Raw genomic sequence first — 17,478 nt, forward strand, 5'->3', positions numbered from 1 at the left:
CACACACACACACACACACACACATACAAACTTTCGCCTTTATAATATTAGTGTGATAGTGTGAAGTGTGATTTACTCATATTTTATGATTTTTCGTATAAAATTACGATACAAAGCAAACCAAAAAAGGTTTCGCCAATCGAATTCAAGTGCAAAGGATGTTAGTATAATACGCTCGTAATTATGTAAACCACATATAATACGCAGTCATTAGGTATTACCCTTGCGTCCGTCGCGTGTTAGTTCTTGATTTAATGTTTGCACGTTGATCCGCGTCCTACTGCGCGCGCACGCTATGCGTAGACGTAATTAGAGCAAGACGTCACAAAATTCACTTACGAATATACCTACCTATCTATTGCATCAGATTCGTTACGCTTCATTGGAATTTCTTATTTTGTTATTCATAATGTTAACTTGTTGAGAATGTTAGTAGGTATCTGAAATTGATATGACATGCGAAGCCGTAGTTTGACAGGTACAATGTGACGGTCACAATCATCTATGATTGGCCGACACTCTCTCGCTATTGGCTGAAATGCATTGTTGCAGCAAGAATACCGTAAATTCAGCCAATCAAAAAGTTGAGATTGAAGCAATGATTGATGCAGTTTTTCCTTAATCGACCAGCAGTTATTTGATTTTTAAGAATTCAATGATAAAATTAATACTTAACCTGCTTTGAAATTGCAATGTTATTCAAGATTTTATCTTGCACTAGAGGATGCCTGCGGCTTCACCCGCGTGGATTTCGGTTTTTTGAAATCCCGGAACTCTGATTTTCCGGGATAAAAAGTAGCATATGTCCTTCCCCGGGAAGTATCTCTGTTAAAATCGGTTCAGCGGTTGAGCCTTGAAAACGTAGCAGACAGACAGACAGACACACTTTCGCATTTATGGATTAAATTATACTTTCGCAAGAATAAAAGTGAAAGAACAGTAATAATAAGATAGACGTAGTTACTAGCTGATTTGGCTGGCTTCGCTCGGTGGGATTTCAGAAAACGCTTTCTGAAAAATCTACTCTACATCTACATTATAGAGACAAAATATTATACTAAATTACACAAAATCTCCAGATTCTAGACCAGCTGTTTGACCTACGTTGATATCAGTCAGATAGGCAAGTACGTGAAGATTAGATACAAAGACAGAATCGCGCACGTAAATTCGGACGCATTACTTATTCGGTTTTCACCGACCGAAGGTTCTACGAAAATGAGGAAGCCTGTTGCAAGGCACTGGTATTCGATATTACAGACGCCGGTGGTCGCGCGTGAAACACCTAAACATCCGCTCAACAGGATCCGAAGGCCTCAAACAAACCTATATATTGGCTGTGTATCTCATTATAATTCAGTACGTTTTTGACACCCAGTGGCCAGCAGGGTCCCCTAGCAAAAAAATGAAGTGCCTAGTCGCGGTTCGTGTAAACATTTTTTAAACAAAAACCATAGTGCTAATTTTGTTCTACCTTTAAAAAAAAATTCAGGAGTTAACGTAGTGTTATTTTGAATCCTTCGACACTATTTTGTGGATTTGTCAATTTCGTTTAGGATTTGAGTAGCCTAATATTAGCACAATAGACGGAATGAGACTTCCCAAAAATTCCATATTTGATAATTAAAAAAAAAAGTGATACTAAAGAATTATGAATATAATATCATGTATTCATGGATTACATCATAATGTGATTTGTTTCAGATAACATGTCTCCTTGCGCTGTCAGCGTCATCCAAAGGTGACGGATTATACGGCAACCAATATGCACCCGGCTACGCGTCTGTAGATTACTATGTAACTACCAAACCATTTCATTTTCTGAGGTTGCTTATTGAGGAAAGAACGAATAGTTAACAGAATTATTATGATTATTGCAGGCCTATCCCAGTTATGCTTTTGAATACGCCGTCCGGGACCCTCACACAGGTGACAACAAAGCACAGTGGGAGAAACGTGACGGAGATGTCGTTAGAGGTACCTAGCTACAATATCATCCAACAAGTCTCAAAATCGTTTCGCGCAAGTATCAAGTGCTAATTGTATTTTTGTACACAGGTGCATATTCGCTAGTGGAGCCTGATGGCAGTTTACGTGTGGTGGAGTACAGAGCTGACGATAAAAGCGGTTTCAACGCTGTGGTTAAGCGTATCGGACCTAACCTACACCCTGCATCGGCACCAATATACAAGGCCCCCCTACCAGTTATAGGTTACAAATCTGAGATACCCATTTCAGTCGGACCTGTGGCCGGACTAGAGAAACTTGCAAGTGCTCCTCTACTGAATGGAGCATACTCTGGCGGTCTAGCATCGTCTTACTCTTCGCTTTACAAAGCGCCGACTCCTTCAATCATAAAAGAGGTTATACCTGCGCCAATCCTTAAGGAGCCAATAATTCCTCTTCCCATAATAAAGGAGCCTATTGTCCCGTATCCGATTTTAAAAGAACCTTACCTTCCAATTTATAAACAACCAATAATAAAGGAACCCTACTATCCAATTTATAAACAACCAATAATAAAGGAGCCCTACTATCCAATCTATAAACAACCAATTTATAACCCCGCTTCAATCCTGAAGGAAGAGATATATCCTGAATCTTATCCGATATATCCGTCTTATTCTGCCATAAAGGGTCCCCTTTTACCTTACGGAGGATATGATTTAAATCTCTTAGGAAAAGGACTGTTAGGAGATAAAGGATTGGGACTGTACAACTACAAAGGATATGGCGACCATGGATCAGGTTACGTCCGTTAAAACAAAAAAAACTTTGTCAAAATAAAAAGAAAAGGAAATATACCGCTATCTAAAAATCCCTAAACATGTTCTTGAGGCTACAAAATTTTATTTATAATATTCGGAGGGCAATTACAGCGTGCAAATAAATTAATTTATTACGGTTATGTTTATTTATGGCATTAGTTAGTAAGACATTGTATAGGCACTAATAAAGCAGTCGCCACTGTGTGGTAATTGGAAATTGTTTTATTGAAAATCACACTACCAAGACAACCAACTACATTAAAAAAGAGAATAGAAGAATAGAATAGAACTGTCTATGCATTTACGGAACTTAAGTTAATTTGGTGAAAATGTTGTCTTAAAGGAGATAAAGAAATAGAGATTTCCAAGATTTTAATGAGATATACCTTAACACGTTAATAAGCCAAACGGTATTGATAGAACGTTTATAATACTTCACTACTTAAACCCTTACAAATCCACCACTCCACTAATCGCCAGTATTTGGAAATGGATAAAGTGACTGTATCGCAAAACTTGTGTTTGCGATAGGTAATCGAGATCGTTGTTATTGGCTGAATTTACGGTTCTTCTGTTCAAAGTGCGTTTTTTATCCAATGACTGAAGAGTATCAGCTAAATAAAAGGATTACAATATTATTGGATTGATTCCAAGTTAGTTCTTGATGGCAACCTCATCAAGTGGCAAATGTGGTTGCAGCCTTGATATGGATTATTATGTCTATACCGGGTCATACTGTTTTATCGTACCGGGACGCAATAGCTTAGTAGTAAGTACGGCTCTACCAACGGGGCGGTGCGGTAATTAAAAACTTTACAAGGCTTTACAAAGGCTACCATCAGATTAGACCTGTAAATTGGCCAGATTTGTAAAATAGGGTCGGGACCCTATAAATACACAAAACTCAGCCGGGAAACGAACCCAAGACATGTAAGGTCACAGCACTTAAAATGAATTAATTAATTAATGAATATACCTACTGTACACGACAAAATTAATATAGAAAAAACACATACAAAGCAAAACAAAAATATAGGCAGTTACAATTTGGCGGCCTCATCGCTACCTAGCGATCTCTTCCAGGCAACCAAAATGGTGCAAAGGACATAGCTATAGATATTAGAGGTAGGTGGTGCAAGTACATTCATTATCATCATTATGTTTATGTCGATTCATCACTGGCTCACTACTGAGCACAAGTCTCTTCTCTGAATGAGAAGATTTATTCATGATTTCGTCTGTGGTGGCGTTTGCTGGCGCGCGTGTTGTGTCTTTTTGGAGTGTTTTTTTCTTAGAAGTGGCCGGTTTTTGTGTGCTGCTGGTGTTTATTGGTGGTGGAACTGACTGGGAAGCGCTCTAAAAGGGCGCCGCGTGTATGTCGGCGGGCGCCGGCACAGACGAAGTCCATACTTATACATATAGTTTCCCTAACTTATAATAACTACAAACTTGACATTGGCTAATCAGTGTAAAGCCAGACGAGAGAAAAAAAAGATTTATTCATAGCGAACAGTGCTCCCCACAACTACAAGTGAAATCTTCGGAGATTACATTACTTTGTTAATAAAGGATTACGCAGTACCTACGCACTAAAAATATTTACGTTATGGATTAATTTTTTTGCCACGCTCCGTAAATGAATCAAAAGAATGAAGTATGAGGTTCAATCATGAGTTATTATCAATTAAAAATTACATAAATACAAATGTAACACTATGTAACAAAAGCGTTAGAATTTTTTTCGCGTTTAAGATGAATATGTAAGATGTAATAACTCGTATGCTAACAGGCGAACAGGTTTTTCAAGTGATGATGTATTGTGCTGTAGTGGAGTCTTCATATAAGAAGTAGAACATTTATAATCATTCAATCATTGCACATTTTCTACTCCGGCGAAGATGACCGCAACAATGAATCACATTCTACCGGTAAATATTCGGTCAAAATAAATACGCCCGGGTGCTAATTTGGCTGTACACAAATTTCTTAACTAAATATGAGCGTGTTATCCTTTTCACAATGTTTCTTGCAGAAAGGGATAGCACTTATATTCCTGTCAGTTTAGTCTAGTTTAAAGATATGCGTACAGCTGAATTAGCGTTTTTAATCTATACTACTCTGATAATGATTCCAATTATTTCGAGTTATACTGAATTATTCTTTTCATCTTTTAGATCCTCTACTTTCTGACGTTATCAGCAGCAATATCAGGGAAGACAATACGAAATGATGTTGCAGATGTAAGCAATTTTTTATTGTAAACTAGGGGATGCCCGCGGCTTCGCCCGCGTGGATTTCGATTTTTTTAAATCCCATGGGAACTCTTTGATTTTCCGGGATAAAAAGTAGCCTGTTCCGTTACCGTAACTTGATTATAATTACACTTTCAAAATTTCGCGCCACCGAGGTACCATCGACATTAACACTTTGAAATGGTGCAATGACAGCACGCAGCTCAATCAGCTGTCATGCACGTCGTGCTGTCGTCTGTCACCGACGACATACGGTCAACGGCCATTCAAAATTATCGCTGCTACGAAAAGCATCGCGCGCGCGTTTCGAACGAAAACCCACATCATTCTAGCAAGAATCCCTGGATCCAGGAGGAAATTCAGCGAGTGCAAGGGGCAGAAATAAGGTACGTGTACGTGCATTATAGCTGTCATTGCCTATTTCAAAGTGAAACCTCGTGATCGTGGATCTCAACCGATCTAATTTACCAATGTAGCCGGGCCACCAAACTGCAAGTAGCTACATTAAATGGTGCCGAAACCCGGGACTTTCCACCTATTTTAAACCGATCAATTTGTGTATGGTATTTCTGGTTAATTGTAATTCGTAACGTCGTAACTTAGGTCATTCAAATCGACACTTTCTTTGTTCTCGCGATCTAAGTTGCTCCATTCTAACTCAATTGCCTGATATCGCTAATACCTACATAGATTGAACCAACTCGAACAGGGATTCTATCGTATTTACCGTAAAAATATTGAATTACTCAAGTTCAAATAAACAATCACTTCAACATATCGGTGTTTATTTTCTACACGGCTTTCAGTAATTCAATCTTTTAACTCGTTAAATTAATGATTCTATCGTAATAACATACCCAAGGTCAACGCGTTTTAATGTTTTTGGGCCTAATTATTTAAGTTTTTACATTGCAATAACATCATATAACTTTATTTTATTTATCAAAAATAACCGGGTAGATTCAACGTTTTAATCAACCTTGTCATTTATCAGATCGACCTTATGTTGAATGGCATAAAGTCCATTTTTATGTGCTCGGGTTTTCGATTAGTTATTGCAGTGTGTACGATTCACCTCACAAGTATACGCGTAAATTACGTACATTTCGATACATTGGTGTAACAAAACTTGTGTGCTTCTCCGTACGCATACTGATTTTAACTCCGTACAGTTCACCCCACAAGTATAAGCGTGGTTAATATACATTTTCATACATTACTGTGACAAAACTTGTGTGTTGCTCTGTACTTCATACCGATTTGAACAGTTTTAAAACACTGGTAACGTACCTATTTAGTTTTAAATCGAATTGAATGCTATTCTATCGTGGTGTTTACGTTATACAAAGCGTAATAGTTTACAAAAATGTCACTTGCGAAAAAGTCTTCCACTCGCAAATCGAGCATTCTTAAGAAGTTGCGATTGAAATCTCAGGATGTTGAGTACACGGAACATGACTTATCGTCATTACGTAGGCAACGTACGATCGCTTATAAGCGGATGTGTAAGGCATTAGAAATCGGTGTTTCAGCTGTCAACGATTACTCTCAGCGGGACATGTTCTTCGCATACCATCAAGATCTTAAAAAAATCTCTTCCAAATTTGAAGACGCGCACTTTGCGATTCTGGAGATTTTAGACGATTCGGAAAACGATGATTCTGAAATTCAAGAACGTTTTGACGAAATGTATTACAAAGTCTTATCAATTTATCGTAGTTTAACTAAAAATGAATCTTGCACATCTCAGTCGCAGTGTAGTTCGTTGTCGAATGTTAGGTTACCGAAAATACAGCTTCCTACTTTCAGTGGGGACATTAAACGTTTTCCTGAATACTTCGATACTTTCAACGCATTGATACACAACTCCACATCTCTTAGTGACACCGAGAAGTTTCATTATCTGATTTCTTCTCTCAGTGGTGATGCTTTAACGGTAGTGAAAACGTTTCCATTGAGTAGCGAGTATTACCGCGATGCGTATGCTGCGCTTATCGCGCGTTATAAATGCAAGCGAGAATTAGCTTTCACGTGCTGGAGGGAGATTCTGAATATGAACTTTAATTTCAGAAATGCTCACGAGTTCCGGAAGTCACTTGACTTATTCGACGAGAATTTGTGTATTTTAAAATCAGTCAATTTACCAGTTAGTCATTGGGATTTCGTGTTAGTATATAATATTCTATCAAAATTGGACACAAACATACGCCGCGATTTTGAAGAGAAGCATTCGGATACCGAGCTACCGTCTTATGTACAACTCAAAGGATTCTTACAGTCTAAATGCGAGGCTCTGTTGCGCGATACACATTTCACCGAACTTACTCAACCAAACAAGTCTACGCCAAAGGTTACTTCTCCGCCGGCTCAACCTAAACGGTTGCTTGTGTCGCATGCTCTTATAGCCGCGGATCAAAGTCAATCTGAACTGAGTGAATCAGCAACTGATACACGGTCCATAACCTGTTCATTTTGTAGCGAGTCGCACAATATTTCGTCATGTGCAGAATTTCTGAAAAAATCTCTCGACGAACGCATGCAAATCGCAACTGACAGGAGCTGGTGCTTCAACTGCTTAAAATCTTCCCACCAGTTGAAGAACTGCAACAGCGTCTTTTCTTGTCGCACCTGCAAGCGTAAGCACCACTCACTGCTGCACCGCCATACGCCAAGCGAACCTAACGAAACCGTAACGACTTTGCTTTCAAGGTCATCATCGAACTCAACAGTATTGCTCGCAACAGCCATCGTACAGGTCAAAGATGCCTCAGGAACCCTGCAATCGTTTCGGGCGCTGTTTGACACAGGTAGCCAGAGCAGTCTTATTACAGAATCAGCAGTTAAACGTTTAAGATTAAATCCTTCGCAATCCGTTACACATGTTAGTGGACTCGGTAAAGCAGCTGCGTCAATTTTAGGAGACGTCACGTGTTGCATCAGCACGAACGATAAAACATGTTTTACTTTAGACTTGCACGTGATGGCTCAGATATGCAGTGATCAACCAGTAGCAAAATTAAACACAACTGGTTGGTCACACATTGAGAGGTTGCCGTTGGCTGATCCAAATTTCGATGTTCCGGGCCCAATTGATATTCTGTTCGCCGCGGATATATTTGCCGAGTCGCTGTTGAATCAACAAATTCAGGGAAGTTCGAATCAACCTACTGCTTTTAATTCTGTTTTCGGTTGGCTCCTTCTAGGTAAAACTGACCTAGCACCTAACGCATTAAGACGAAAACCGGATATCGCGATTAAATCGAATCTACTAGTGCAATATTCCTTAGAGTCCCCTTTACCAAACCCTAACCATAACCGTGTCATCACAGTACATAATAAGTCAGTCAATATTCCTCAACTTATTGGTCCGAAACTGCAACCAAACCTCATTCCCAGTCATTCAAAGAAGATTCATTTGCGCTTTCAAACGAACATCGTTTCGTCGGCTGGTGTTCAACAACCGATCGAACGAATTCCCATTTCTGCTTCTCTCGCTTGTCCTTTAGGGAAAATACCTCATAGCGATAAAAGACGTGAGCCACATACGCATGCTGCCAGGACAACCTCAGTCGTTCACACCAATAACTCTGCAACGGAACGTAGCATATCTGAAAATGTTCAGGGTGTCTTCTGGTCCGATTCTTCCAGTGGTTTATCGTGGTCGCGTCACCGACTTGTCTTTCTGCCCTGCGACCGCCCGTCTACTCAACGAATGAATCTCGTTGGCAATCATGCCGAGTCACAACACATTACCCCTGCCGAATGCTGGTATCACATCTCGTCGAGTAACAATCCCGTAGACATACGTTCACTAAGGGATCTCCCAAGTGAAATCATGCACAATTCTTTATGGTGGGCGGAGCCTCCCTGGTTATACCAGCATTATGCACCTTGGCTTTCAGGCATAGTTAATTTCGTACGTATGGGTGTATTCATTGTCACCACTGAACGACATGATGTGATGATGCATATCGTAAAGTTCACGATCGACCCATTGCCCAATTCAATCCTATTTCTATTGTGGTGGATGTATTTCTCTTCCACTAGGTGGACCACGTTTGCAGCTCCTCGTGGAAGTCTTTTAAAGGCCACGACTATCGAATGTTGGCACCAAACGCTTCACACTGTATCATGGTGGGCGGAGCTTCATTTGTTATGTCAACATCACCAACCCTGGGTTGTATTTGATCCAACCAATTGCTCGGCTGTTATTGTTGTTGGAATTACTGAACGGCATAAATTGCTGATGCGAACCGTAAAACGTGAACAGAATCAAGTTCTCTCGGAAGAAGTTTGTGATATGAAATCAACCAAAGGTCTATTGACCCGTGTTCAAGATAAAGATTCGCAATCAGGATTTAAATACGTGTACAACCATCTCACACGCGTCACGTCTGATCAGTTATTAGTGATTTTGATTATCATCACAGCTTGCCGCATACTATCTTATCAGTTTCCTGTTAGTCGTTCTAAACGTGTTCACTGCTATCCAGCACACCCTTCGCCCTCGAAACCATCTCTAAGCGATCTACCTTACACCCACCTTAGAAAACGAGCGCAAGACAATGAAAAACGTGAACCTCATGTTGTTGACAATTCACCCAACTTTCACTGTGCTACAAAAAATCATACCAATGAATCTTCATTGGTATGGTTCCTCGATAGCATTGAAAGACTCGAAAGAACATTAACTAATCGAATTCAAAGGGCTCTCAGGGTGGGCGGCAGAACGTATCGACCATATCTCTGCTACCGTCCACACCCTTCTCATCCGTTCATGAGCGATCGCCCGTCATATCGTGAAGACCTCGCTAAAGTATTGTCATTTATAGATATTGTTTGCAGCGGGCCTCTCTACATTAAAACTCTAACATCTGCCTCTGATGAAGAACTCACTCACGTTTATCGACACCGGCTTCATCGTTGGCAGTTATTACGAGCGTTTAATTCTTACCGTCGTCGATCAAAATCTAATATCGAGCATGCTCAATTACTCATCCATCGATCTAAACGAGCTTATCGTTCTCCAATCCACTGGCTTATTTATCTTTTTATGTACCTTGTTCGTCGACATTATGGAGCAACTCAGATGACAGTTCTGAGAAACGCATTTCTTAACCCATTTCAATTGGGTAGGCTATGTCTTCGGCTCTTGCTTCCACCATTAGAAAACTAACTTATATCGTATGTTCTGTTTTATACTCTCTCATTAGTTAAGCTTTACGTTTAAGTTTTACGATATCATTAACAACGTAATTTTAGTTTAGTTTTTTTTTTACTTTAGTCACTGATTTATCGTTACCTAGAATTTTTATAACCAGAAAATACCATAGGCATTTTGGTGGGCGGAATGTTCCGTTACCGTAACTTGATTATAATTACACTTTCAAAATTTCGCGCCACCGAGGTACCATCGACATTAACACTTTGAAATGGTGCAATGACAGCACGCAGCTCAATCAGCTGTCATGCACGTCGTGCTGTCGTCTGTCACCGACGACATACGGTCAACGGCCATTCGAAAATTATCGCTGCTACGAAAAGCATCGCGCGCGCGTTTCGAACGAAAACCCACATCATTCTAGCAAGAATCCCTGGATCCAGGAGGAAATTCAGCGAGTGCAAGGGGCAGAAATAAGGTACGTGTACGTGCATTATAGCTGTCATTGCCTATTTCAAAGTGAAACCTCGTGATCGTGGATCTCAACCGATCTAATTTACCAATGTAGCCGGGCCACCAAACTGCAAGTAGCTACATAGCCTATGTCCTTTCCCGGAATGTATTCCAAGTCTGTACCAAATTTCATTAAAATCGGTTCAGCGGTTGGGCCGTGAAAACGTAGCAGACAGACAGACAGACAGACAGACAGACAGACAGACACACTTTCGCATTTATAATATTAGTATGGATTAGGCTTGCGCTTGACGACAATCATGCCTGAAAATAAGAGCAATGATGAGATCTAGGTTGGAGTGCGTTTGCCTAGAAGATGCCTATTCACTCTTGCCTTGAAGGTATTGAAGTTATACTTGGCAGGAAATATACGGACGTCGGAAGGGCATTCCACAACTTGGCAGAAACGATGAGCAGAAACGCTTTGCACGAGTAAATTTGATATCGACAACATAAGGGAACCAGTGTTTACTGTTTCTCGCTGTTCTGAAATCAAATTAATCATCAATGATTCTAAGGCTACATAACTTTTTCTTTTTACCAGGACTATCCACGTTATGCCTACAACCAAGCCATCGATTCTTATTCTGGAGACAAAGCGCAATTTGGATATAGAGAAGACCAGCTGAATGGAGCCTATAACCCCCTACAGAATGATGGAAATTTACGTGTAGTGGAGTACGCTACGGATGACTTTAGCAGCGGATTCAACGCAATTGTGCAGAAATTGGCAGCGAGTCTAGTACAATCATCGCCTCTTTTTGGTCCTCTACCCCTTCCTTTGCCGCCAGTTAACCCTTTAATAAACCCATTGCATTATGGATTCGGACCAACAGCGTTACCCGTAGGGGAAGTAGAACTACCAAATGTTACGGTAAAAGGTCGCAGTATACCGTGGGACCCTAAGTCGCGAACGTTCGGCGGCTGGAAACCTCTCGACGGACCTGTACGCAAAGCCCCACTAGCGACAATTGTGACCAGGAAATATGTGAATGGACAGCTGTATAAAGTGAGGACAAAGCCAATCTCCTTAGTTGGCAAAACAATCATCATCAAGAGAAGACCTGATTTAGATTAAGAAGAAGATGCCATACTTTTAGATGTTAAATTTAGGTTATCGAATTCTCTAGTCTCTATTGTAAATAATCTGTTTGTGTAGAATGTGATTAATTATTTATAAGTGTTATTTTGTTACTATTTTTTAAATAATAGTGACAAAAAAGACGATCAAAACTGTGTTTTTCATACCATCCAAAAAGTAATTAAGTAGTAAAATGAAGTAAAAGAAAAATTATCTAATTAGCAGTTTCTAAAATATAGTAACACAAAGAAATATAATTTTCGCTTCAGAAAATCAAGTTTATGACGATTGATTGCTACAATATTAGCAAAAGAACTGTGTGGCCTAGTTAAGATATTATGTAGGTAATGTGTATCAAAACTTGTTACAACAAAAACTAGCCTTTTTTAAACAACACTGAAGTGTGAATGAAATAAGTGATAACTAAATGGATGACTGTTCTTTATAACACAGAATCTATACAAAATCAACCATCATCATCATTTTAAGCCTATCATTGGCCCACTACTAAGAACGGGCCTCCTTTCACAATGACAAGGGTTTAAGCCGTAGTCCATCACGCTGGCCGAGTGCGGATTAGTAGAATGCACACACTTTTGAATACATTATGGAGAACTCTCAGACATTCACACGGAATCTAGTGATTTCTTGACCTTCCGTCTTATGTCAGCAGTTTCACAGCTTCAGTTTGACAATCGCACAAATAGGTCAATAGGTCACGGATGGCATAAGCAGCCGTGATCATCCGTGATCAGCCTGATCCGCTGAGCTGTCACTCTCTCACTATTAGCTAAAATGAAAGGTTGGTCTTCCAAAAGTAAAATCCGCGTCTGTTGTTACTCCGTTAGTTTGCTAGTATGTTAGTTTGCTATCTATTTCAAATTATCGATTTAACTAAAAAAAGTACGTCAAATTACGTCAAACATGACTATCTATGTATTTCATATAAGCTCCCTTACTAAGCAAGCGTTTTGATGTTTGATAAAAAGTCGCTGAATTGACTAGTAGTCATCATCGCTACTCACAACTTCCAGGGGCTGGTGCTGAGCATCTGCAAACCGGAATATGTATGTATTTTTCAACATAACATGGTATAGCAATTATTTTCAAAGGAATTTAATGAATTATTACGGAAGGGGGGAAACTTATAGGGTACTTCCCCTTGACCTAGGATCATGAAATTTGGCAGGTAGTTAGCTCTTACATAAAGGAAAAAAACCCGGCCAAGTGCGAGGCAGACTCGCGCACTAGATAGATCAAAAACTATTATACTTAAAAATAGAAAAAAAATTCTGTTTTAGAATGTACAAGTAAAGCCCTTTCATATGATACCCCACTTGGTATAGTTACTCCTACTTTGCAAATTAAAACACCTTAATTTTTTTTCTGTGATGTAACCACAAATTCACGGTTCTCAGATTTATTCCTTTACTTGTGCTTTAAGACCTACCTACCTACCAAATTTCATGTTTCTAGGTCAGCGGGAAGTATAGGTTTTCTTGACAGACACGACGGACGGACGGACAGACAGACAGACAGAGAGACAACAAAGTGATCCTATAAGGGTTCCGTTTTTCCTTTTGAGGTATGGAACCCTAAAAGTCCAAAAATCGTGAATTTTACATCACAAAAAAAAAATTAAATGTGTTCACGAAAAAATTAATTTACTAAATCACTAAATAACATATAGATGGCGCTATTGTCATTAACTTGCAACAAAAAATGGTTAAACATCTTGTACGAATGGTACGGAACCCTTCGAGTACGAGGCCGACTCGCACTTGACCAGTTTTTGTAACATTTATTTTAAATATCTCTTGTCTTAGGACGTTTGGATTGAATCTCTGTAATTAGCAGAAGGCCTATAACGATACGAGAAATCTGCGACGTTCCATGAAATTTATTGCCGATTGATTGATTATGTTGATTTAAATAAATAAACTCTTTATTGTTCAAAAACATAGTTTTATTTATAACGTTAATACAAGTAACTATAATTATATATTATATTTGAAGTGTAAAATAATTAATTTGTTAAAATTAACAGCACCTAATTGATAAATAAAACTACTAATTGTTTTAGGTTTTTACCAGCACAAAAACATAATGGACAACTTGCTGTTTGGTCGGACGTTTCTTGTTGGTATTGGCCAAATTAAAAGTCTTATACACATGATGCACCTAATTCATCATGATCAACCTGTTGCCGGCTCAGTACTGAGCACGGTTCTCCTCTCAGAAGGGTTTGGCCATTGTCACACACTTGGCAGACTTCATACACCTTTGAGAACATTATGGAGAACTCTCAGGTATGCAGGTTTTCCCACGATGTTTTCCTTCATCGATACAGAAAGTGATATTTAATTTATTAAAAAACGCACATAATTTGAAAAGTCAGAGGTACGTGCCCGGGATCGAACCGCCGACCTTTTGTATAGGAGGCGGACGTTTTAACTACTACGCTATCGCGGATTTTATGCACCTAATTAGTATAAATTTATTGATCACAATATATAGCCAATACAAAAACTAAAGTGAAGGCAATCCATCCGTTGAAAATGGGAGCCTGACAAAAAACGGAGCGCGACCAGGTCGAATAATTAATGTGGTATAAATGAACTAGTGCGCGATGACAATAGCACAGTGCACTTCGTTTGCTTAGTGGAGTACATCGTCGGTAAAATGAACTCACTTTTGGTGGTAAATATCAAATTATCAAATATCACGAGTCATGACCCTGTGACCCTATTCGTAAAATGGAGTAAACACCAAGCGTGCAATCTTAATTTTTCGCGACAGGTTGAGATGCCAATCAGGGTATGAGGCGGGTTAGCGCGGGGACTGTGCGGATGTGCGGTGCTTCTCCACTCCGGTTGCCATCTCACCCAATACACACAATATGTACCCAGCAATAAACATTTCGTCCGTACATTTTGAGAACTCACTCGCCATTTTTGCTCTGTGTCAACTGTCAAAAGTACGATTTTAAGTGTGTGTGTGTGTGTGTGTGTGTGTGTGTGTGTGTGTGTGTGTGTGTGTGTGTGTGTGTGTGTGTGTGTGCGTGTGTGTGTGTTTGTGTGTGTGTGTGTGTGATGATTAAGAGTGAACCGTACTTTTGACACATAGAGCAAGAATGGCGAGTGAGACCTCAAGACGCATTTTACACATCAAGCTTTAAAAACCGTCAACCTCCGTTGCTCTACAGATTACGATTATCTATTATTCATAGCTATATGACGTTTTGAACGACAGAGACGAGGCTCTACGAAGGCGAGGCTGCCGATATCTCTTTCTCTTGCATGATGTGTTATATTTATTGCTGGATATTCTATAGTCTTCTTAATGTAGCAGGCAAGCAGTCAATTTTGGGAAATGACTTTTTCGCGCTTAACTAAGGTCTAATGAAAAGTAGCTTCTCTTAGACCTTAGTTAAGCGTTAGTAGTAAGGTCTAATGAAAGTAGTCTTGATTTTTTTTTACTTCGTCGTAACTCTCTTGGCAGAGTGGTCATGGTCATCACGAAGCGACGTTTTTGGTGACAGATGTTATGCACCTCACGAGCCACTTCTCCTGCTGGCTGATGTTTGTTCACTTGATTTAGAAAATTCGTAAATGTTTGGTATCTTGAACGATTCAAGACCAAACTATCTAGTATCTTAGGAAGTTTTACTTAATGTTATTAAACTAATTCAGTAAAAACCCAAGTAATTAGTTCTTACCCATAGACCTATTCTAACTATTACTATCTTACTTTTCAGGTATTCTGTTTCATCGCAGTAGCGGTAGCTAACCCGCCTGATCTTTTACAAACATACGCCACAGTTGGGAGCATTGTGAGTATTATGTTCTCTATTTCATGTTTAATTATTATTAAAGAATTCTATGATTTAATTAATATTAGTGTTATAACTAACTTAATAAGTTAATTAGCTAACCAGTCAGTTAGAAAATTATTTAATTTTTCTAATTTGAACGTATTAAATTGCGTAAAAACTAAGCTTAACAATAATTAATTTTCATGTTTTATGGTTTGCGTAAATTTTTTAGTGGCTATTTGGTTACCTAAAACGAGGTATCTCTACCTGTTCCTATAACTTCCTATGCACATGGGTCGAAAATTAATTGCAATTTGTTTAAAATAAATATGGATTTACTTATAAATATTGCACTATACTTACGCATTTAATTGTAAGGATACAATACAATCATTTCAATTTGTTCTAGCCTACAAGTAATTCTTATTACAAAACAAGTCATTATGAAAATTTTCAAAATGTATTTTCTGTTCTATCAATATGGGAACTTATGTGACTTTCTTATTACAGCCAAATCCAAACTACTCATTCAACTATGCCGTAAACGATCCTCAAACCGGCGACAACAAGGCTCAATGGGAGACCAGAGACGGCGACGTGGTCAGAGGCGCTTACTCATTGGTCGAGCCAGATGGCAACATTCGCATCGTCGAGTACGTCGCCGACGCCATCCACGGTTTCAACGCTGTTGTCAAACGAGCAAGGCCAAACATACACCCAATATCTTTGCCAGTCGCTGCGCCAATCATCGCTGCCCCAATTCAAGTTGCACCAATAGCAAAACAAATCTACGAGCCAATAGAACCGATTGTACCAATCGTACCAATAGAGCCGGCACCGCTGCTCGAACCGATAAACCCTTGGAGCTATTTACCCATCGGAAATGATGCACCCTGGGTATCTGTAACTGGCACAACTTATAAGAAAGGAAATATCGTCCGCAGATGGACAGCCGGTCCCATATCTTTAGACGGGCAGTCGGTGACCGTAAAAACCAAACATTGATGTAGTCTGTAAGGTAATATTATATTTTTTTTCAAATAGGAAGTCCCCTTTGCCTTGTTGAATATAGATGTGTACCAAAAAGTTATTGGTAAACTTTTTTCCGAATTATTTAAATTTCGCATTTTAAAATCGATTCCTCTATTTACGTATATGATTTACTTTTCGATAGTTTTGCCAATTAATGTTTTGATACGTAACTTTCATGTATGGCGAAATGGGATTTGGCTATATGAAGAAAAGGACAGTAAATATAAGCTTTATGCTTTACCAACTTCTATGTGTATAGGTAACCTGTTTAGTTACTCACGGCTCTAGTGTGTTCTTGCATTAGAATAAAATGCAAAAATACACATAGGTCATTAGAAGTTAAGCTGATTGAATGTCTCCATAGCAATGAAGTGTACCTGACGTTCATAGTGACTGTAAATAAATTATTATAAAGAACTTTTTTATTTTTATTTTATACTACCCACCAAATTTTTCTAGAAGTACATTATCTAGGCTAGTCAAAAAGAATTACCTACTTTAGTAATAATTACATAATAATATAAATTTATTAATTCAGGTTCATATATCGATAAATAATATTAGTTTGCGTGCGTAACATGCCCGATTATGTGTTATTAGGTAATAATACCTAATTATTAAAGGCCAATTAAACTTTGGGTTAATTCGAAACAATCTATAGAGGAAGTGATACGTGAAAAGAAGTTCAATTAGATACATTTTAATAGTACCTATGAAGCAATCTAAGTATGTGTTAAAAGGTTGTGTAATGTAGTTTTAATTACATGAAAATTAGCTTGAAAATGTGCATATAATATTATTAGACATAGTTTTTGTAAGTTTCCCCGAGTAATAAGTCGGGAAACAAAAACTATGGA

The 17,478-nt window shown here is 38.8% G+C and overlaps 4 protein-coding genes across 7 annotated transcripts in view; 3 read left to right on the plus strand and 1 right to left on the minus strand.

The window, feature by feature from the left end:
• LOC123875704 (guanine nucleotide exchange factor subunit Rich) overlaps positions 1-17,478 on the minus strand; it is a 40,762-nt gene that overhangs the window by 10,604 nt on the left and 12,680 nt on the right. The gene's annotated exons all lie outside the window — the stretch shown is intronic.
• Positions 1,152-2,978, plus strand: LOC123875711 (actin cytoskeleton-regulatory complex protein PAN1-like). Its single transcript, XM_045921705.1, has 4 exons — positions 1,152-1,423; positions 1,705-1,797; positions 1,881-1,977; positions 2,059-2,978. The coding sequence occupies exons 1-4, from the start codon at positions 1,406-1,408 to the stop codon at positions 2,760-2,762; spliced, it is 912 nt and encodes a 303-aa protein (XP_045777661.1). The 5' UTR covers positions 1,152-1,405; the 3' UTR covers positions 2,763-2,978.
• On the plus strand, positions 4,576-11,932 carry LOC123875713. The gene is made up of 3 exons (XM_045921711.1): positions 4,576-4,696; positions 4,943-5,008; positions 11,239-11,932. The coding sequence occupies exons 1-3, from the start codon at positions 4,667-4,669 to the stop codon at positions 11,770-11,772; spliced, it is 630 nt and encodes a 209-aa protein (XP_045777667.1). The 5' UTR covers positions 4,576-4,666; the 3' UTR covers positions 11,773-11,932.
• Positions 14,359-17,038, plus strand: LOC123875715 (cuticle protein 7-like). Its single transcript, XM_045921715.1, has 3 exons — positions 14,359-14,475; positions 15,533-15,607; positions 16,100-17,038. The coding sequence occupies exons 1-3, from the start codon at positions 14,458-14,460 to the stop codon at positions 16,592-16,594; spliced, it is 588 nt and encodes a 195-aa protein (XP_045777671.1). The 5' UTR covers positions 14,359-14,457; the 3' UTR covers positions 16,595-17,038.

Source organism: Maniola jurtina, chromosome 20 (assembly GCF_905333055.1).
Source record: "Maniola jurtina chromosome 20, ilManJurt1.1, whole genome shotgun sequence".
Classification (NCBI taxonomy): domain Eukaryota; kingdom Metazoa; phylum Arthropoda; class Insecta; order Lepidoptera; family Nymphalidae; genus Maniola; species Maniola jurtina.